The sequence below is a fragment of the Labrus bergylta genome, chromosome 23, assembly GCF_963930695.1.
Source record: "Labrus bergylta chromosome 23, fLabBer1.1, whole genome shotgun sequence".
Lineage (NCBI taxonomy): Eukaryota > Metazoa > Chordata > Actinopteri > Labriformes > Labridae > Labrus > Labrus bergylta.
In genome coordinates, this window is record NC_089217.1 from 1,493,474 (window position 1) to 1,515,973 (window position 22,500).

The 22,500-nt window shown below is 43.0% G+C and overlaps 2 protein-coding genes across 2 annotated transcripts in view; both read left to right on the forward strand.

Annotated features, from left to right (window-relative positions):
* The window catches only part of cped1 (cadherin-like and PC-esterase domain containing 1), a 22,933-nt gene extending 8,286 nt beyond the window's left edge, over positions 1-14,647 (forward strand). The window contains exons 2-21 of the mRNA XM_029282001.2: positions 237-411; positions 4,122-4,216; positions 4,307-4,391; positions 4,510-4,588; positions 4,662-4,809; positions 4,938-5,068; positions 5,194-5,266; positions 5,988-6,134; positions 6,227-6,331; positions 6,442-6,587; positions 6,680-6,741; positions 7,227-7,413; positions 7,515-7,683; positions 10,666-10,765; positions 10,963-11,099; positions 11,239-11,459; positions 11,531-11,632; positions 11,869-11,956; positions 12,092-12,238; positions 12,678-14,647. Coding sequence (XP_029137834.2) covers positions 237-411; positions 4,122-4,216; positions 4,307-4,391; positions 4,510-4,588; positions 4,662-4,809; positions 4,938-5,068; positions 5,194-5,266; positions 5,988-6,134; positions 6,227-6,331; positions 6,442-6,587; positions 6,680-6,741; positions 7,227-7,413; positions 7,515-7,683; positions 10,666-10,765; positions 10,963-11,099; positions 11,239-11,459; positions 11,531-11,632; positions 11,869-11,956; positions 12,092-12,238; positions 12,678-12,893 — 2,613 coding nt within the window. The 3' untranslated portion in view covers positions 12,894-14,647. The remainder of the gene's footprint in view (positions 1-236; positions 412-4,121; positions 4,217-4,306; positions 4,392-4,509; positions 4,589-4,661; positions 4,810-4,937; positions 5,069-5,193; positions 5,267-5,987; positions 6,135-6,226; positions 6,332-6,441; positions 6,588-6,679; positions 6,742-7,226; positions 7,414-7,514; positions 7,684-10,665; positions 10,766-10,962; positions 11,100-11,238; positions 11,460-11,530; positions 11,633-11,868; positions 11,957-12,091; positions 12,239-12,677) is intronic.
* A 140-nt stretch (positions 14,648-14,787) lies between these two features.
* wnt16 (wingless-type MMTV integration site family, member 16) lies at positions 14,788-20,693 on the forward strand. Its single transcript, XM_020657259.3, has 4 exons — positions 14,788-15,375; positions 16,709-16,935; positions 18,292-18,581; positions 20,028-20,693. The coding sequence occupies exons 1-4, from the start codon at positions 15,284-15,286 to the stop codon at positions 20,484-20,486; spliced, it is 1,068 nt and encodes a 355-aa protein (XP_020512915.2). The 5' UTR covers positions 14,788-15,283; the 3' UTR covers positions 20,487-20,693.
* Positions 20,694-22,500: the final 1,807 nt, after the last annotated feature.

Below are 22,500 nucleotides of genomic sequence, written 5' to 3' on the forward strand. Positions count from 1 at the left end.
TCACAGAGCCTCTACTCTTTTAAAAACACTAGAAGAAGAGTTCACATGGGAACTAAACTGATAACATCAGGCGTGTTTGATATGTTAGCTATTCCTGCCTAGCATAGAACAGGCTAGCAGTTTCCCTCTGTTTCCATTGTTTGTGCTAAGCTAGGCTAACGACCTCCAGCTGTCTCTGAGTTCTGTTTGTTTCAGACACTGATCTGAAGGTGTGTCTGTGTCCCCCCCCTCTTCAGGTCCAGGTCCGGTCTGAGTCGCCCCCCCGTCGGCGTAGGGTCGTGGTTCTGACGGGTCGTCACTCGAGCTCTGACACCGAGATCCAGCTGTACCAACGAGTCCTGCAGCAGCTCGACTACCAGGTCCAGAGATCACGCTACGCCGAGACGAGCAGCTCGCTACGACTAAACACCGGTGAGAGTTCACTGATTGAACTGAGGGGGGCGATATAACAATACACTCTTTATCCTGAGGGGGGCGATATAACAATACACTCTTTATCCTGAGGGGGGCGATATAACAATACACTCTTTATCCTGAGGGGGGCGATATAACAATACACTCTTTATCCTGAGGGGGGCGATATAACAATACACTCTTTATCCTGAGGGGGGCAATGTAACAATACACTCTTTATCCTGAGGGGGGCGCTGTAACAATACACTCTTTATCCTGAGGGGGGCGATATAACAATACACTCTTTATCCTGAGGGGGGCGATATAACAATACACTCTTTATCCTGAGGGGGGCGCTATAACAATACACTCTTTATCCTGAGGGGGGCGCTATAACAATACACTCTTTATCCTGAGGGGGGCGCTATAACAATACACTCTTTATCCTGAGGGGGGCGATATAACAATACACTCTTTATCCTGAGGGGGGCGATATAACAATACACTCTTTAACCTGAGGGGGGCGATATAACAATACACTCTTTATCCTGAGGGGGGCGCTATAACAATACACTCTTTATCCTGAGGGGGGCGCTATAACAATACACTCTTTATCCTGAGGGGGGCGATATAACAATACACTCTTTAACCTGAGGGGGGCGATATAACAATACACTCTTTATCCTGAGGGGGGCGATATAACAATACACTCTTTATCCTGAGGGGGGCGATATAACAATACACTCTTTATCCTGAGGGGGGCGATATAACAATACACTCTTTATCCTGAGGGGGGCAATGTAACAATACACTCTTTATCCTGAGGGGGGCGCTGTAACAATACACTCTTTATCCTGAGGGGGGCGATATAACAATACACTCTTTATCCTGAGGGGGGCGATATAACAATACACTCTTTATCCTGAGGGGGGCGCTATAACAATACACTCTTTATCCTGAGGGGGGCGCTATAACAATACACTCTTTATCCTGAGGGGGGCGATATAACAATACACTCTTTATCCTGAGGGGGGCGCTGTAACAATACACTCTTTATCCTGAGGGGGGCGCTATAACAATACACTCTTTAACCTGAGGGGGGCGATGTAACAATACACTCTTTAACCTGAGGGGGGCGCTATAACAATACACTCTTTATCCTGAGGGGGGCGCTATAACAATACACTCTTTATCCTGAGGGGGGCGCTATAACAATACACTCTTTATCCTGAGGGGGGCGCTATAACAATACACTCTTTATCCTGAGGGGGGCGCTGTAACAATACACTTTTTAACCTGAGGGGGTCGCTATAACAATACACTCTTTATCCTGAGGGGGGCGCTGTGACAATACACTCTTTAACCTGAGGGGGGCGCTATAACAATACACTTTTTAACCTGAGGGGGGCGCTGTAACAATACACTCTTTATCCTGAGGGGGGCGCTGTAACAATACACTCTTTAACCTGAGGGGGGCGCTGTGACAACATGCACACACAGTATGAAGATCTGACATTGTGAAGTGTTTTTGAATTTACAGAAAATGTAAAACAGTAAGCTGGTTTATAAATGTGTCATGTCGTAGTTTGTCCACTAGAGGACGCTCTGATGTAAAGATCCTCTCAGCACTGTCTGCAGCAGTCTGAACAGATCCTCATCTTGTTTGTTTACTAATATTAATAAAGTTATTAGAGGAAGGAATCAGCGTTCTGAGGAGCTCAGCTGTGAGAGTGTGAAGTCAGACTGCAGCGAGGAACACATAAACACTCACTAATGGTGTGTGTGTGTGTGTGTGTGTGTGTGTGTGTGTGTGTGTGTGTGTGTGTGTGTGTGTGTGTGTGTGTGTGTGTGTGTGTGTGTGTGTGTGTGTGTGTGTGTGTGTGTGTGTGTGTGTGTGTTGGGTGGAGACTTCCTGTTGGACTAACAGAGCAGCTGCAGAACAAACAGGACACAGTTTGTCAGCAGACTGACAGAGGTTCTATATAAACACTTTAAATTATCTTTATTATTCATTTAAATACATAAATGTTGAACATAAACCGAAGAAATATGAGAATGGAGGATGAAGCAGAAGTAGAGCTCATGCAGCTATTTTCAGCTTCTTGTATCCCCAATGCATGGTGGGAACTGTAGTTCCAAATATCTTAATTAAAAAAAGAAAATGTATTCTTTAAAGGAAGAATGTGTGACTTTTTGATCCAGTGGATGTCGGCCCTCTGCACTCACGATGTTCACACAAATACAACTCTCCATAAAGCACCATGAAGCGACAGAAAAAAAAAAATTGTCCTTGTCTCGAGCTCTAATCACCTGTCCTGCTTTGTTGTGTTAGCATGCTAATGCTAGGTGTGCGAGATGACTGACAGCAGCATCTGTCCTGATCAGAGCACAGCAGGGGGGCGGGGCCTAATGTTTGTACCAGCAGGTGAAGAAGAGACAGACATACTAACATGTTTAATGAGCTCCATAAACTTCAAACAGCAGCAGCTGCTCAGATTTAAAGAAACGAACACCCAGACAGATCAGAGACATTAAAATACATTTAAATATCGATTACTGCAGAGAGCTGTTCACTTCAGCAGCTCCCCTTTCAATACAGAATCACTTTTATTTAATCCATTACTCGTCCCAATCTGACCTCTCGTGACCCCGGTCATCAGGTGGAGGTGTGTTAGTCGGAGGCCCCACTTCCTGCTCTGACCTGAACGCCATCATAACCGCCTCTACTTTTAAAACTAAACCGTAAACCTTCTTACCCTCCAAAGTGTCTGTGTGTGTGTGTGTGTGTGTGTGTGTGTGTGCGTGCGTGCGTGCGTGCGTGCGTGCGTGCGTGCGTGCGTGCGCGCGCGTGCGTGCGTGCGTGCGTGTGTGTGTGTTATATAAAGTGTTCAAGTAGAGGATAATAAAGTCCTCATTGGGATAAACAGATTTTATAAAACCTCAGAGAGTCACAGCCCAACATTTCCTGTGAGCTCCACAATCACAAACACATGTTTCTGTTGGACTCCATGTTTGGACTCGGCGCTTCCTGTCCCCCCTCCTCCCCCCTCCTCCCTCCTCCTCCCGCTTCCTCCTCCCCCCTCTCTCTCTCTTTTCTTCTGTATTTGTTCAGTCTACAGTTTCCGTCCTCATCCCAGAGAAAATAAAGATTTCTCTGAGCTTCACATGTTTCTAAGTGAAACAACAGAAACTTTAAACTGTGAGAGGCTCCGTTTGATGTCATGTTGTTACCACCTTTTAATCTTCAAATGATATCAACACCCGTTTGATACCGCGGCCAGCAAACTCCTGCACACCGTCTAAACTGCAGGAGGAGTTCAAATAGATTCATTCTCAACTCAGTCATTTAACTGAAATATTGTGTTTTTCACCTGGACAGGTAAACCGTTAAACCTTTAACATTTAGAAATTTTAAAACTAAAATTGCATTGTATTTTTTTCTCTCTATCTCCACGGTAACAGGTGTGTTTCCATGGTTACAGGGCTTACTCCATCTCTGTGTCTCCATGGATACAGGTGTAACTTCTTGTCTGTGTCTCCATGGTTACAGGTTTAATGTCCTCTCTCTGTGTCTCCATGGTTACAGGTTAAATGTCTTCTCTCTGTGTCTCCATGGATACAGGTGTAACTTCTTGTCTGTGTCTCCATGGTTACAGGTTTAATGTCCTCTCTCTGTGTCTCCATGGTTACAGGTTTAATGTCTTCTCTCTGTGTTTCCATGGTTACAGGTGTGGGTGGGTGGAGCCTGTTACTGTGTCTCAGCTCCGCAGAGAGCAGCTGTCTGAGGAGGATCTCCTTCTCTCGCCTGCAGCTCCATCAGACGGTGAGACTCACCTGTACAGGTGCTGCAGCCAATCAGAGGCAGGTTGGAAGTTACCATGGTTACTCACCTGTCTGCCTGCTTTTTCCTCAGGTGAACCTGCTTCCTGAGCTGATGGAGGCGTTCTCCGATGCAGGGGCAGGCCTCTGTCACTTCCTCGCTCGCTCGTACCTGACAGGTGGGTCACATAGCAAACAGGTCAAAGGTCACCTGAGCAGGTGTGTGTAAATAAGGCGTAGAGACAGGTAAGGGGACCTCCTGCAAACTGACGTACCTGTCTCTGCTTCACCTCTCAGGGTCAGAATTACCCATGAGGCCTCACTCCTGTGGATTGACCAATCAGAAGCAGCAGGTTCCTCAGGAGGTTGTGGACAGGTGAGCGTCAGTCTGTGACCTGCAGGTAAACTCACCTGTTCTGTAGTTTTCATGTTTCTTCTTCGTCTGTCAGTGACTCACCTGTCGAAGCCCCACCTCCTGCTCTGGTTGCCATGGTGAATGTTTACGTCCTGGTGACATCAGTGAACCCGCTCATTTCCTTCATGCATGCCATCAGCGTGGTGATGACCAATCAGGAGCAGAGGGGGCGGGCCTTAAAGGTAAATCTCAATCATTAAAACTCAGCCCGACTTTTTTTTACTGAAGAAATCAATTCTCTGTTTGAGCCTCTGCTGCCCCCTGCTGGTTAAACTCTAAGATCTCATCTCTCCTCCTCCTCCTCTCTCAGCTCAGCGACTTCCTGCTGCAGCAGTTAGGACCAAACACTTCCCATGATGCTTTGGGGCAGGTGAAGAGGGTGATAGGTGAGGTGCTGCAGGCGGCCCTGTCGACCAATCAGGAGAAAGAAACACTCAACAGGTAACAGAAACGTCAGAGTCTATGTTTTACATCCTTTAAATGTCTCGGCTTGTTTTTTAAGGATCATATTAATAGATAAATTGATTTATTTTGTATTATTATTAAATGCAGAGTGTGTGTTTCAGGTGTGTGTTGTGCTACCAGCTGATGACCTTCACTCTGCAGTTCAGCGGCTCGGTCACACCTGTCGTGGTCCAGGTAAGAGTTTATACATGATGCGTTCAGGAGCCTCACACCTTCTTTTAATCTGACCGTCTGTGCAGATATTTAACACAGAGTGAGACATCACATCTTTGCTGCTCAGTGAGTGTTTATTATCCTCTCAGATTATTGATGTGAACATTTTCAGACCTCTGATATTTAATTAAAACAGTTAATGTTTCATTCAGCAGAAATGTTTGTCCTGTACTTTGTTCATCACGCTGCGTCCTACCTGAGGGGTCACAGGCCTCAGTTTGAGAACCGTTGTTGTGCAGGTGGACAACTCAGAAGCCGAGCCTTCGTCATCATCACAGCGACTCCTCTTCATCACTTTAATCACTGTAAACACACAGCTATCATCCAACGGGGAAGGCTTTTATTTTGAAAACACCACTCTCATAAAGACTCTTTGATGATGATGTAATCGGTGACCTTTGTATGAACCCATTGGGAACAATACACGGTCTGTTCAGAGCCTACCTGTGATCACACACAGAGACAGGCAGACAGGTGAGAGACAGGCAGACAGGTGAGAGACAGGCAGACAGGTGAGAGACAGACAGACAGGTGAGAGACAGACCCCCTCTCTCTGTCAGCTGTTGGATCAGTTTTTCCTCCTTCAGGTGCACTGACAATAATCGTCCAGCAGAGGGCAGTGTCTCCTCAGCTGCTCTGTGATTGGTCGGTCTGATGTTTTCTTTGTGTGTTTTTTTTTCAGGTAGACGTTGATCTGAATGTTTCTTCTCTGAGTGATGACACCTTTGACAGACAGATCACCAAAGACCTGATCCTGGAGGACACACTGCACTTCCTGCTGTCCTCACACACACACCTGTCCTCAGAGACGCAGACAGAAGGGAGACAGGTGAGTCTGAAACCAAACAGTGTAATACTGAATAAATGAATTGATAAATCATTCAGTTAACCGTGCATGCTGTCTCTGTGTCTCTGTGTCAGTACGGTGGCTGCAGAGGGACACTGGGCGTCTGTTTGACAGAAGAAGAGTTTCTTCTTCTTCTACAGTTTCAGCAGCAGATTAAAACACCCTCAGCTTTTCACCTGGTAAATAAAAAAATATATATTTCAGCACAAAGCAGTGCAGAGTAGTGTATGTCTGTGTTTTAAATTTTTGGTTTGATATTGAAACAGAATTATTCTCTCTCTTGTTGTAGCTGTACCCCAGCCTCTCCTCCACCTCCTCCTCCTCCTCTTCCTCCTCCACCTCCTCCTCCTCCTCCCCGCCTCCTCCTCTCAGCGTCTCAGATCTTCTGATAAGTATCGTTCGACTCTACGAGCTCCAGAGAAATCAAAGCCTCGGGTCAGTCTGTGAATCTGTAAACAGCAATCATCTGTCTCATCAGCTGTTATTGTTCTTCTTAATGTTTGTTTATGTTTTCATGTTTCATACAGAACTGATGAGGCAGAAAATCCGACCAATCAGGAGTCAGCTCTGTCGACTTCGCAGGATGAAGGTGAGACTCTTCCTCAACCTGTGTCACAAAATGAATGGGAATAAGATCTGAGACTCAAACTTTACAGCAGAAATAAACATGTTGACTGCCTGTTCTAAAACCTGCAGTTCCTCCAGTGTCCACTAGAGGCTGTCTCCTGTAGTGAGTCAGTCCCCATAGAGCCCCATGTTAACATATAGTATAAATAAACATGTTTACGGCCTGGTACAAAAACAAAAATACTCTTCATGACATCTGTACGGGATGAATTGTTTACATAACTCACCTGTTTACATTATTTTAAGGATTACATTTATGTAGAATTAGGGGCGTGGCCTCTTTGATTTATGGGGGAGTTGCTAACTGTCTGCTAGCTTTCACCTCAGCTAATTTAGTCACTAAAAATAACCTGTGTGTGTGTGTGTGTGTGTGTGTGTGTGTGTGTGTGTGTGTGTGTGTGTGTGTGTGTGTGTGTGTGTGTGTGTGTGTGTGTGTGTGTGCTTCAGGCTCCTGTGTGGACCCTCACCTGAGACAGATCTACACGGACCCGCCCCTCACTCTGACTCCGCCCTTTAACCCCACCTTGAAGGAGTATCGTGCCGAGGTGACCTTTGACACAGTGACCGTTAGAATCCGTCCTGAGCCCGTCAGCTCTGCGTGTCGGGTCCACCTTGATGAGCACGGAGGGCCCAGGTGAGACCATACCCCTAAACCTCTGACCTCTGACCTCTGACCCCTGACCTCTGACCTCACGAGCTCAGGTTAACGTTTTTTTTTTTTTAATTTTTCTTCAGGATGGCGAACTACCCGGTCGGCCTCGGCAACAGCCGGATCAGCATCCTGGTGACAGACGATGCTGAGACGGAGCCCGTCGTCATGACGATCTACACCGTGCATGTGTACCGTGAAAGCCAGCCCAGTCTGCCCATGTTCGGAGATCATGTGACCTGCAGCTTCCTGCAGGTAGGTTAGCTGCTCTGCTATTGGCTTGATAGCATAGCACACCTGTAAGTCATAGTACCTGTGATATTACTGGAAGCTAAAAACAGGATTTAAATAAAATATTCAACAGTTGACTCCTCCCAGGATCTTTGAGAACAACCTCACGTTGTACAAGACGATGATTAGGTCACCATGGTATCTACCTGTGAATCTCAGGTAGCCCCGCCCTCCATACTATCAGACATGTCTGAAGGTTTGTTTGAATCTGCAGCATAAGAGTGATCCTGTCAGGTTCTTCTTCGTTGGTGCTGAATGCGTTCTCTGTCTGATATTGCCCTCCTCACCTGTGCTCTGACACACCTGTGGGCCTCACTCCCTCTCAGGTGGATGAAGGGCGGGGGGTTCGGTCATGCTGTGGGGCCCCTGGTGTGGGGTCCCTGGTGAACAGAAGGGTTCATTGATACTCAGGGTGGGGTCTGCTCTTTGAAGTTTGTCCATGGGAAGATTAAAGACAGAGGACAGGTAGAAACACACACAGGTGTTCTGCAGCGACGGTGTGCCTGCTACTTTCATGAGGTAACACAACTTTATATTTATATAGTAAACAAAAAGATAATTAAACCTCAGAGTTTTCTGTGACATAAAAATGTGATTAATAATAGAGAATTTATGATTTGACGATGATTTCTTCAGGATGTAAAAACTCTTTATCCTGATTTACAGATGAACAATTTGTGATTAAAATTATATTATTTATTTATGATCATGGTGTTCCTCAAAGAATCATTCTGGGTCCTCTTGTTGTTTGTTTATAAATGTTTTACGCAGATGATACACAAATATTCATAAAATCTTTCAACAACAGAAAACAAAAGTTTGATCACATGTCAATCATTTAAATGAATGAATATTAAACATCAAGGTGAAGTGAGTTTACTCCAGGTTAGCTTGTAATATTATGGAGGCTAGTATCAGCTGATGTAATCTAACTTTAAATATATACGTTGTTGTGTGTGTGTGTGCTGTGAGCGTCTCTCTCAGAGTCCTCGTGCTGGTTTTTTAATAACCTGACAGGATTATAGTTTTAGTTCTGCTTCTTCTTCAGTGCTTCAAACATTTATCTTTATTACTTTCAGTCTCCGCAGCAGCTCTGAGCGTCGTGATGAAATGTCTTCATGTCTGTGTTTGAGGATCAGACTTTCCTTCAGTCCTGACCCTCTGAATCCTCCTTAAACCCTGATGATGATCCGGTCTCTGCAGGTTCACCTCAAACAACTTCAGATAACTTGGATAGATAACCTCTGCACACACCGAGTCTGTTTTTACATGAGCTGAACGGTTAAAAACACAGAGAAACATGAATGTGTCATTTTATAAAGTTAAGCTTTTGTATTTGTGTGTTGTAGTGAATAACACTCACAGCAGACGGTGTTTTTTACAGAATGAACAGAGATGATATCAAAGAGGATTTTGTGTTCTGCCGTGGATAAATCTGCAGACCGAGAGTCTGCACTGTAAAAAATACTGATTTAAAACAAACACATCAACGCCACACTCGGTCTTTAACTTTAAATCCAGGAAACTTAACTGTACTGTCCTGCACAGGAACATTTCACCCAGAGTCAGATTAACCAAAAAAACTGAAAGTATAAAAATAGAAGAGCAATATAAACATAAGAGAGGAGAAAAAAATAAATGAATTACAATTAAGAAAATATAATCTGTACAAAAAACTAAAAAGGGAGATACTGTACAACAGGAGAGAGGTAGAGTCCAGAGTCCTTTAATATCTCTGCAGAGTACAACAGTCCACATCTTTAAACTTTAATGTATTTACATTTGTTTCAATTTGTGAAAATGTTCGGATTGAATTTTGCGTCTTAAAAGCAAACATGAAAAAAAACTTCTTTAAATCAAAAATGTGATTCTGTAGAGAATGGTATGGACTAGGAAAGGAAGCTGTTATGTTGAGTAATACAAGGCGTGCTGCAGTAGGGACAAATAGCAGAAAAAAAATAGCAGTAGACCCGCTTACCTCCGTTTGGTAGTGGAGCGGTCTCTGAAGCGGTTACAGGCACACTTGTGTGGAAAGGTAAGACAAAAGAAGGAAAAGACGCTGAGGTGTTTCAGCCTAATGACCTTCATCAGGGCGTTAGTGTTGTACTGGTGTGATGGGGGAGAGAAAGAGAGAGAGAGAGAGAGAGAGAGAGACAGACAGACAGAGAGAGGGAGGGAGAGAGAGAGAGAGAGAGACTTTATACTAACTTTATAAAATCCAATTAATATTAGTACAAATTTAAAACGCTCATTTTCCTCATGTCCTCATAAGACGTGTAAACACAACAAACACACACACACACGCTCACGCAGTTTAAACACAAAAGAGGTGTGTGTGTGTCGACGTGGCACCTCTCTCTCTCTCTCTCTGGATGAGGATGAGGGATGAAAGGCAGCGGTGTGTTTGTTGTTATTCTTTATGTGTGTGTGTGTACGTGTGTGTGTGTGTGTTGCAGAGTTGACACTGAGCTCAGGTACGAACAAGAAAATCCCTGTTAAGTTTTCTTGTCTCACTTTGTTGCGAGCTGCGACGCCACCGTGCAGAATGTGACGCCGCCACGCCGAAACCTGCAGCAGGAGAAGAAGAAGAGAGTGTGTGTTTGTGGGGACGTGTGTGTGCACGAGGCGGCCCGCTCTGATGTCGGGGCCAGACGTCGCGGCTCCCACGGGGCCCGATCCGGTCGGTTTGTTTGACCTCTGACCTCTGACCAAAGGAGGACGACGGAACGACGCTCACACAAAAGAGAAGAAGGAGAAGAAGGAGAAGGCTTTGATTTAAAGTGAGAGTAAAAGAAGAGAAGGACTTTAGAGGAGGAGGACAGAAAGTGAAAAAGAAGATATCTGACTGCAGTTAGAATAAAAAAGAAACACAGCCCTGTTTCCAATGTCCGACCACACTATGCTCCTGATGCATTATGGGAAATATGTCCGTTCTCTGTCTTTCAGGACTGTGGTCTGAGGGTCGAGCCGAGTCGCTCCTGTGGTCTGCAGCCGTTCATCCAGTCTACGAGTCCACCTGTAACCTGCAGCTCAGGTCACCAACCAGGTCTGATGTCACTTACTGTTTCTCACCTGTCAACAGGTGTTTTCAAAGCTGTCAGATTTAAAACCTAATAGAACAATCCTGAATATAATCACTGGTTATCTTTTAATAATCACATCTATCCTACTGTCCATCTCACCTGTCTGTCTCACCTGTCTGTCTCACCTGTCTGCCTCACCTGTCTGTCCTACCTGCATCAGGTCGGTGGGTGGTTCCTTGTCTCAGCTGTTCTGACAACAGGACATGTGATTGGAGGGAGGTTGCCTGGCAACCAGACGGCTGTTATCACCCGTTGGTTGAGCGCCCCCTACTGCAGGACTGCATGACAGACAGGAAGGTGAGCCCAGGTGATCAAAGACACCTGTCCTCGGTCATCGTTCTCTCTCTCTCTCCTCATTCTTCCTTCTGGATATAAAATAAAATCAAGTACAGGTGTCCTGATGGTTGGCGTGTATCACCTGTCTCTCTCTCCTCAGGTGATGTTTATTGGTGACTCAACCAATCGGGGGATGATGTACTACCTGCTGGAGCGGGTGAACTCGAGTCTGGAGGACTGGGGGAAGGCTCACGACCTGCTGCTGTACAGGAACCTGAACGGTGGGCGGAGCCAAGTGAGCTATTCGTACTATCCTCAGTTCTGGTTGGAGAAGAGCCACAGGCCCACCTTCAGACAGGCTCTGCTGCAGGTCATCCACAGGTGAGCACACAGGTGTGATATTAACCAAAGGTAATAGGATGTTTATGTGCTGATGGCTCTCTTCTCTGAAGGTCACGACCTCTGGTGAACTCCAACATGACCGTCCTGGTGGTGGGCGGAGTCCAGTGGCTCAACACGGATCACCTGAGGACGGTCAAGGAAGTGCTGAACAGGTAAGCAGTAACATGTAATAATATAACAATAAAGACAGCCAAACTGTATCATCAGCATGCAGGTTTACATCCACCTGAAGCCCAATAACAAGAGGACCCAACATGGAGCCCTGTGGTATACCTGTTCTGATCTTCATTTTCAATTTGACTTTTTAATTTATTGCCTCAACCTACCATTGTCAAAGTCAGTGTTGTAGTAACCCTGACAACACGGTAATAGTGTTTATTCTCCACAGAGAGTCTCTGAGTGATATCCTGGTTGTGGTGAAATCTTTGGGGATGGGTTTCCATCTTCCCGTTGACGGGATCCGCTCTCTCAGTCTGGTATGTTTCTGTTTTTTTATGAGGACAGATAAGTTTTATTCCTCTTTACTGTCTGCTCTTTGCATCACATGATCCTTTCACCTGGATGCTTTGTTTGTTTGTTATTGTTTCTACTTTTGGTGTCTGATCCTTCAGAAAGAAATTCAGCAGCGCTACAGAGAGAACAGTGACATCATCACCACAGCAAAGCATCATGGGTACGAGGTGATCGACACATTCAGCATCACGATGGGTCGGTACAAAGAGTTCCTGCAGGGACGGTGTGCCTGCCACTTTCATGAGGTAACACAGCTTTATATTTGTATAGTAAATAAAAAGATAATTAAACCTCAGAGTTTTCTGTGACATAAAAATGACCAAATGGGATTAATAATAGAGAATTTATGATCTGACGATGATTTCTTCAGGATGTAAAAACTCTTTATCCTGATTTACAGATGAACAATTTGTGATTTAAGTTGTGTTATTTATTTATGATCATGGTGTTCCTCAAAGAATCATTCTGGGTCCTCTTGTTGTTTGTTTATAAATGCTTTACGCAGATGATACACAAATGTTCATCAAAGCTTTCAACAACAGAAAAGAAAAGTTTTCTTCACGATTCAGGCATGTGGAACAAACTAGAGAACTTCTTTTATATTTTGTCAACCTTTAATTTTTAAACTTCTGATCATTGTCAACAAATATTGAACCAGGTTTGTGTCTTCTTCTGCTCTCACAGGTGGAGAAGGTCGAGTCCTCCGGCTTCTCAGAAAACACAACAAGCTCAACAAACAGAAGCAGATCCACAGGGACTGCACTCAGCAGCCATTCAGCAGAGCTGGACACGCTCCAGGAGGCGTGGCCTAAGGCCTCATCCTATCACGTGAGAGGACCAGTGAACCAGGTTTACTCTGAGATCCTGCTGAGCCGCCTGTGTCCCAAAACCAGAAACTGAACGTCTGTGTGTGTGTGTGTGTGTGTGTGTGTGTGTGTGTGTGTGTGTGTGTGTGTGTGTGTGTGTGTGTGTGTGTGTGTGTGTGTGTGTGTGTGTGTGGACTGTCTCCTCTGCAGCAGAGTGAAAACATGAAGGAGAATAGAAAAAGACTGTCCAAGAGATCACAGAGGTGTGACTTATTAAAATGATTATTTTTGTATTTTTAAGGCCCAAGCTGAAACATTCACTGTTCTAATCACTAAGAGAGAGAAAACAACGTCATGCACGAGCTTCAGCTACATCTTCTTATGTGCAGATTTTAAATGAACTCAAACTTGTTTCATAATCTCAACAGAAACTCTTCCCTGTTTTTATCAATGAACCATCAGCTGCTCACTGCTCACTAATAGGATCTGAACCCACTGACTTTACTGCCCTTCAGCTCTACTTATAACCTGCCTGTTAGCTGCAAGTGAAGCTAGTTATTAAAGTTAGCGTCAAAGGAAACCCAGCTGCTTTCTACTCTTCATCAGCTCGTCTATAATATGTACTAGCTAGGTTATAATGTGAACTAACCAGTTTATAATGTGTATTATTTTATAATGCATGCCATAATTCTGTGTACTAAGTAGTTTATTTTGTGGAATAACTAGTTAATTGTATGTATTAGCCAGGTTAAAATATAAGCTAACTTGTTTATGTGTATTATTTTATCGTTAGCGTTAACTACTCTATACTAAATTAGTTTATGATGTGAACTTATTATAACTTATACTATATTATGTGCAAATCAGTGTGTAATGGGCATTTTGTAGGCTACTAACTAGCTTCTTTTGCATACACGGTATTTATCTGTAATGTGTACTAATTAGCGCACAAGCTAGTTTATATTGTACATTAGCTGTTACCTTGCTATAGATAATTAATTATGCACACAGTTTAATGAGTGACTGAGCTTCAGTGTTTTGTGCAGCTGATGTTTTTTATCGTACATCAAATGTTTGGGCATTAATGAGCTAGTTTGCTTGCTGGCTAGTTTAGCCTGCCATGCTAATAAGTATTAAAGTAGTAATAAGTAGCTTTAATGGCTCCACCAGTTTCTAAGGTGCAGTGAGTAGTTTCAGAGCACATTTATTAGCCGTGATAAACTTTTCTGGTGTGAACAAACTATTTATTTTGAGCTCACCAGAGATATTCACCGTATAGTTTTAGTTTTCTGTATCAGTGCTCCGTCACATCAGATGTTTATATCTCATATTTGAACTTTAATGTCGGACTGAAGCTGTTCTCTCTCTCTCAACCTGTATGTCTCTTTGCATATATAATACAGATATATGTATATTTATATACCTCAGTCGTACTATTGTGTATATCAGATGATGTAAACCAAAGACTCCATGATAACTGATTATCATGAGGAAGAAACGTCTTATTTGTTCCTCTGCTTGTATTTTCTATATTTTTCTACAGATGTGCCTTATCTCTGAACATGTTTACATGCTGGAAAATAGAATTTATGAATATTTATATGAATGTTATGTTTTTTTTCCTCCACGTGATTAATTAATTATCCAACTTTGAAGACATAAAATCAGATTTTTGTTTCACTTTGTCTTTTTGGTTATGACATGAATGTTTGTTAGTCTGCATCATCTCACTTTAAAATCTGTTTTTACTTTAAACATTCACAATTTCAGCATTTATTACAATAACTGTGCCTTTCTGCATTTTATAAATCTCCACCATACAAAGTATTTTATAAAACGTTATCACCAGCACTGCCTCTTGTTTTTATCTTCAAGTCTTTACAGTGTTTGTAAAAAAGTTTTGTAAACCTAGTAGGGGATTGTTAACAGTTTTTTGTGCAATTTCGATAATGTGCAGAAGTTTGTCTGCAATTTTTGATGGATTAATTCCTCTCCTACACACCTGTCCTATGATGTGTTGTTTTTTAAGCTTCACATTTTGATGTCAGCTTGTATTGTTTCGGAAAAAATATCCAAGTATAGAAAATGTTGACAACCTTACTTTACACCGAACTCCATAAAAAAAAAAAACAGTTTCTCATGACGGGTAAAACATCGACTCATGAACATGTAAAACCATCTGCTGCTTCAGGCCGCCCAATCACCGTTCAGCTGTGACGTCGTCAGCTCAATATGCTGATCATCAAATGAGGCTCCTCCGGGTCCAGTGAGTCCAGCTTGTGATCCTGCAGCCCCGAGTCAGAAGAGGAGGGAGATCACATTATAGAGGATCTTCATCTTCTTCCTTATCGTCATTTTCATCAGTCAGGGCGGCTCGGATCATCCAGACCCGGGTCAGTAACCCGCTCCTGGCCCGGGTGAGTATGAGACAGAGGCTGCTGATGGACAGACTCGGAGCGCAGCCCGGAGACACATGAAGAGGACATGGAGACTCGGAGCTGTGGAGTCCGACGCATGTGCACCCTGAGCCTGCTGCTGGTGTCCGTGTGTCCGCTGTGCTGCAGGTCGAGCTGGATGTGAGTACCTAACAGTCTGTTGCTTCAGGCTCCAACTCCACCAAACTCCTTTTAATAAACCATCAAATCAAGATTCACTGCGCAGTTTAGTTGCTGATGCGTTTTGTTTTTACCTGAGCTGAAACGAGTCTTTTACGCAACAACCTCCCGAGATCCAAAAAGCCAAATTTAATTAAAAAAACTGAATATTAAAAGTCCCCGTGTTTTTCCTCAGCAACAACCTGTTTTAAATATTAATTATCATTGTTTTCCATCGAAATGATCCACTTTAAATCCAGTAAATATGGTTTTTAAAATAGAAAATGTGCGATTAAAAAATAGGTTTCTGTTCATCAGTGAAAGTTGAACCGAGTTATTTGTTCTTCATCCAACAAACAATCAACCAAAAGTAGAAAATATAACCAGCGTTTATAACGAAATAACATTGAGATGAAGTATAGGCTTTATTTTTAAATGATTTATTGTGTTGGTCTTGGTTCAGTGATATTTCTGTGCGCTGATTCCTTTTAAAATCTTTTTTTTTTTTTTTTTTACTGAATTTGACTCCTCTGCAACTCCTGCTTTAGGTCAGTTTATCATCCTAAATTGTGAAGCCCTGTGAATAATTCGTTGCACATGTTGGGCCTCGTTTTTTATTACGGTTTGTATTAAAAGTCCAAAAGTCTATCAAAAAACAAGTCTAAAATTCATGATTTTATAACATAAAAAGTCCTTTTCTGAGGGGAGATACAATGGTAGATAAATCGATTATTTAATTATGGTTAAAGGACCTGATATATCATGTAAAATGTATTTTATTTTATTTAACCTTTATTTAAACAGGTTGGTCCCATTGAGATTAAAAACCTCTTTTTCAAGGGAGATCTGGCCGAGACAGGCAGCAGCAAAAACATAAAGTTACAGACGGAAACACAAAGAGAGACAAAGTACAATTTACAAAGCACAACATTTTGATTAAAATAGAACAATCTATGAGTCATATCTGGGAATCAGTTGTTCAAACAGCCGAGCTAAAACATCGACATCCTGTAGAATCTGCTTCCGTGTCTTAAATATAATATATCCTCTGCAGCTTTAAAATCCTTTGTCTTTTGATTTGTCTGTTTCCAACAAAGTGACTCTTTAAAAATGAATTATTCACTTTTACAATCTCTCCCTCTCTGGCTGAAGATTTAAGATAACATTTTTAATTGTGTGATTATATCATAGTAGGAACTTAGCCTTCTCCTTATAGTTTGAGTTATTATTTTAGACTCTGAGAGGAAAAATGTCTTTCAATCCTGAATATTTTTTTGAATGAGGTTTGGTGATTTCTAACCGGTGTCTCTCTCAGGTGGCTGGGTGTGACCTCGACGGGGGTCCCGGAGAAGCAGGGCTGTGCTAACCTCCCTCTGAGCCACAAACAGAGAGAGCTGTGCCGGAAGAAACCGTTCCTGCTGCCCAGCATCCAGGACGGAGCCCGACTCGCCGTGTCCGAGTGCCAGAGTCAGTTCAGACACGAGAGGTGGAACTGCTCCACCAGCGAGCGGCCGCCCGTGTTTGGACACGAGCTGACCAGCGGTGAGGACTCGGACCCTGTTTCATATGATTCATACTCAAAGCTTACCTGAGACTGAATAGACCTCAGCAGATGGGTTTTGTATCAGCGTGTTTGACCCAGGGGCATCCCCAGGGCCTCATGAACAAATCTCATATTGGGCCCCTCCCCCACAGCCTCAGATATTACACCACGCCTCCAATACACAAATCACCCATTAAAAGATTTTTATTAAAGGTCCCATATTCTGCTTTTTCTGGTTTTATATGCTCTTTAGTGTGTTTTCCAAGTGTCCTGTGCATGTTTAGGCACATCTATGTGCAAAAACTCAAAGTCCGTGGAAACACGGCTTCTCCTACGTCCTCCTGTTAGCAGTAGCATTAGCCGCATGTAACACTCAGTTCTAGCCCCCCTCGATAAAATAATTTGTCAGTCCGACGTCATTGTCAGTGTGATATCACTGATCTAAGCCCATTGGCTCGTTGTGGCCCAGCAGCTCATGTTGCACGCCCGTTAACTTCTGTAGCACGCCCACAATATGCCGTAGCCTGCGGTAGCACAGTAGTGCTAAGATGCTAATGTTTATGCTCCCCTCGGACGGAGCCAGTGGCTGCATTCCCAATATGGTAAAAGAGGCGGGACATTTCCGAGAAACGTGCTGAGCAACTGACCAATAACGACAGAGCGGATCGGCAGACCAATCAGAGCAGACTTGGCCCACGTGGGGTCTAACAGTGTGGGCTCAACAGAGTGTAGCTGACGGACTCAGAGCGGAGAGGGAGCAAGGAGGAGCAGTACATGAAAACAGACACTTTTTTCGGACTTTATCTATTGTGAACGTACAAAAGTAGGAACATAGATTAAATATACAAACCCCAGAAAGGGCAGAATATGGGCTCTTTAAGGTCGGCTGCATTTTGCTCCAATGATAGTTTTATGTTACCACACACTTTGAAATGATACAAGCTCATATTTTCAACCAGGGTCAGGGTCAACACTTTTTAAATTGCACAAATATGTTGGCAACATTTGGAAAAGTGAGTAAAGGGAGAATGCCTGTCCAGCTGCAGCTGGACAGGCATACAGTCGTGATCAGTAATGACGATGGTTTTTGTTTGATAACGACGACTTATAAGATGGTTTCTATACTGATTAGAGCTCTCAAGAACTGCCCTCAATGTTGTGCTTTGCCTCTGGTCACTTCCTGTCAGCACCTGTGTGTCCAATCAGACTCAAAGCTGATCGTTTGCTCTTACTCACATTGTTCCCTTTTTTCTAGATCCTTGCTTGTGTTGTTCTTACTCTCTGATGTACGTCGCTTTGGATAAAAGCATCTGCTAGAATAACATTACACTGACCCCATCCCTCTCTCCCCGCAGGGACCAAAGAGACGGCGTTTATCTACGGGGTGATGGCAGCGGGGCTGGTCCACGCCGTCACGCGTTCCTGCAGTCAGGGGAACATGACGGAGTGCGGCTGCGATGCTCAGCTTCAAGACGGCGGCTTGTCAACAGACGGCTGGCACTGGGGCGGCTGTTCGGACCACATCCAGTACGGGACCTGGTTCAGCCGCAGGTTCATCGACAACGCTGCGAAAAACACGTCGATGACTCGAGGAGGGTACACGCCGAGCATGATGAACCAACACAACAGTGAGGTGGGCCGACAGGTGAGGACAACACTGAGACACAAGGTTATTTATGTCCTGCATTAATGTTCTTACATATAACCAGATCAAACTTTCTTGTCAGTTTAAAGAGCTGTGAAGTGAAATCTGAGGAGAACGTTTCAAAATAAAATTAACATAGAGCTTTAAAAGCGAAGCCTTCAAAACCAAGATTTGCAAAAGTAAGATCAAATTCAAAACTTAAAAACAAAAGAAGAGTGAAAACAAAACAGAACTTAAATAAAGTAAAAGATGATGATTAAATCTGATTCATCAATCAAATGGAATCAAAAGGAGTCAGGTATGGCTGCATCCTGGCACTCTCTCGCCTCATGTGCTCAGGTCAAGAAGAAGTTTACGAACTCACGCATTGATTAATATTTACAGTCTATGATTAATTCAAACATTACCACCGCGCCAAAAGAAGACAAGAGTGTAGAAGACGGTAAAGAAGATGGAGTCACACGCCCAAGGTTTACAAGAAGCCCAAATGAATGTATGAATGAAAAGACGTTCAAATGAGTCACGCAGAGGGGAGAGTTAGAGCGCCGGTTTTTTTTCAACAGCTGAACTGACGCTGCTGATTGAGCTGTGTATTTATATATAACTGAAAAAGCACATATACATATATAATGGCGGAATTGCTTATTTTTTATTTAGTCTTGTATGTATAAGCACTGAGTATGTCTGTAATATATCACATGTACACTACAGATATTTTTATTTCCGGAGCTTTATGTTGAAAATTAGAAGCTCAGGGGGCTCGGCTTCAGGCAATCCAGCATCCTGCAGACATACAGTCGTGATCAAAAGAGGCATTTAAAGTCTCCATGGTGACGCTGTGGAGTGATGTGGATCCTTGAGTAGTTTGCATGCTCTATTCGAGGAAGTTAAACTCTGCTGTCATCATAAAGTTTAGCTAGAAACACAATAAAATGTAACTCTCTCTTTGTATAAATTGAATTTGAAGGCCGTCATGACAGTTAGCTTCATGCTGTTCCACCAATGGACAGTAGGGGGCAGTAACAGTTCAGCAGCAGAAGAGAGAGACAATTGACTGATTAACACAGTGATACATTATATTAAATTAAACACACACACACACACACACACACACACACACACACAGCATGAGGTCCCCGCTCCATCTGCAGACCACGTTCAGTGTCCTCACAGTGTCATTAATCCTGCATTTGTGTGTGTGTACATTGTCACTGCTGCGACTTCCTGAAACCAAACAGCGTTCAATCTGAGTGTGTTTTTAAACATGTTCTCTGACGCTGTGTGTGTTCAGTCTCTACCAGGTGAGTCGGCCATGTTTTGTTTTATGTTCTCAGCAGAACATGTGGAACCTTCACATCAGCTGAGGCTCCTCGTGGTCAACAGCTCACAATAAAACTTTAATAAAATAAAAAATAAAGTCTTCATCGTCTCCTCCTCCTCCTCCAGGCAATCGAGCAAACGATGTCCACAGACTGTCGCTGTCACGGCGTCTCAGGCTCCTGCGCGGTGAAAACGTGCTGGAAGACGATGGCGCCGTTCGAGCGTGTCGGCGTGTACCTGAAGGAGCACTACGAGAACAGTGTTCAGGTGTCGGACCGCTCCAGGAGGAAGACGAGAAGGAAAGATCAGCAGCGCCCCCCTGTGGACAAACAGCAGCTCATCTTCTTCAACAAGTCTCCAAACTACTGCCTCGAGGACCGGCGTCGCGGCGTCGCCGGCACCAGGGGGCGCCGCTGCAACCGCACGTCCACCGGCTCGGACAGCTGCAACCTGCTGTGCTGCGGCCGCGGATACAACACGCACGTGGTGAGGCACGTCCAACGCTGCGAGTGCAAGTTTGTGTGGTGCTGCTACGTCCGCTGCAAGCGCTGCGAGAGCATGAACGACATGCACACCTGTAAATAACGACCACACACCTGGATTTAAAGACACGCCTGAAAACAAAGACAACACATCTGTTAAATAAATACAACAGCACCTTGAAACCACGACACACCTGTAAATACATCAAACCTGGAAGCTAACAAACACCTGTAAATAATCAGAGCAATTCATAGAAAATGGCATTAAATGTTTTTGTATTTTATTTTTACCAATAAACTTTTATTTTTATGTAAATATGTTTTCATCATTTCATCGTGACCACCTGCCTGTTAACCCTTGAGCACTCTGCTGCCCCCCTGTGGACTGAAGGAAGAACTACAGAAACTCTGAAGAAAAGGGTAACCACAGATTTAACTCTGATTATAAAGATAATTACATTTCCAATTCTAGCTTTTTTACAAACTCACAGAGCAGAACAACTGACAACAGGAACAAATAAGTCACAATAATTAAAGAACAGGTTATTATTTCTAGGATAGGATAGGATAGGATAATACTTTATTGATCCCCAGAGGGGAAATTCGGGCGTTGCAACAGCACAGACAAGTAAGCTCAAAATACAAAATACACATTAAACAGAATAGATAAGATAAATAAAGATAAAAACAGGGAGTATATACAAGTACAAAATGAATGATGAAGTTAACTATGCAGGGAATTGTGACAGTATTTGCAGAGAATGGCAAGATAAAGTGACAAGTGATGATTAAAGTGACTTGGTGTGATAATTAGCAGCAAGTAATGTAAAGAGCAGAGAAGAGAGGCAGTGTTGTACCACAGTAATGCAGAGTGCAGTTATATAATATAATGTAGTATAATATATTATAATATAGTGCAATATGAACAATATAGTGTAATATAATGAAATGTAATATAATATAGACTAATGTAATAATATAATAAAATATATAGAATGTACAGAATATATGTATATATATATTGATGCTAAATAATAATAATAATAATAATTATTATTATTATTATTATTATTATGAGTCTATTTAAAGAGTAACTAAACCCCAAAACCACTTTTTTCAACTATAAAAAGTATTAAGTAGTGCTATGGATCAATTCAAGTCCAAATCTCAACATTTGAGTACAAAGTATTGAAATTTGAAATATTGTGTCAGAAATGTGCATAGTGATTGCTCTCTGCCGGTTGAAAAATTCTAACGGCTGTCTGGAGTACATGCCTACATCACCAAACCTATAAAAGCCTTGTCACCCTACTCAGCGAACTGTGAGGAGTCAAGTGTAGTGGATTGAGACTGAGAGAGCTGCGCGATTAATAGCTTAATGGTTTAGTAGTTGGATTGTGCTGTTAGTATAGATTCATTTAGTGTAGATTGTATAGTTGTGAGTTTATAGTATTTAGGAAGTTAGTTGGAGGTTGCAGGCATTAGTTAGGTTGTTAGATTATTTCAATATTAGTTAGCTAGTAGCTTAGCTTTAATTGTAGGTTATCTTAGCTCGTAGTTTAGCACATTGACTTTTAGGAAACTTAGTTAGTTGTTTGATTTAGCATTTCGTTTTTAGTATTTATTTGATAGTGGTCAGGATGGTCAGCTTTCTAGTCAAACATCACACATCATCCAAAATCAAGACACACCTGGCAAAACACGACGAGTATTTAATAATAAAGATCCGAGATTTTCAACTAGCTGTTAGAAATAAGAACATAAACGGCGGCCATTACCTCAGAATAATATTTAAAGTTTTCATAAATTATGATGAAAGAAGGAAAATATACTGAGCTAAAGATTAATGTAGAATCTAACGTGTAATTAGAATCAGGCTGTGGCTCAGCGGTCAACCAGTAGGTTTCTGGTTCGATCCCCAGCTCCTGCAGCCATGTCTGCAAAACACTTAACCACCAAGTTGCTCCTGCTGCTTCGTCGGCAGTGTATGAATGGATGAGTTAATACTGATGGACTCTTTACTCAGCGGCCTCTACCATCAGTGTGTGAATGTGTGTGAATGGATGAGTTAATACTGACGGACTCTTTACTCAGCGGCCTCTACCATCAGTGTGTGA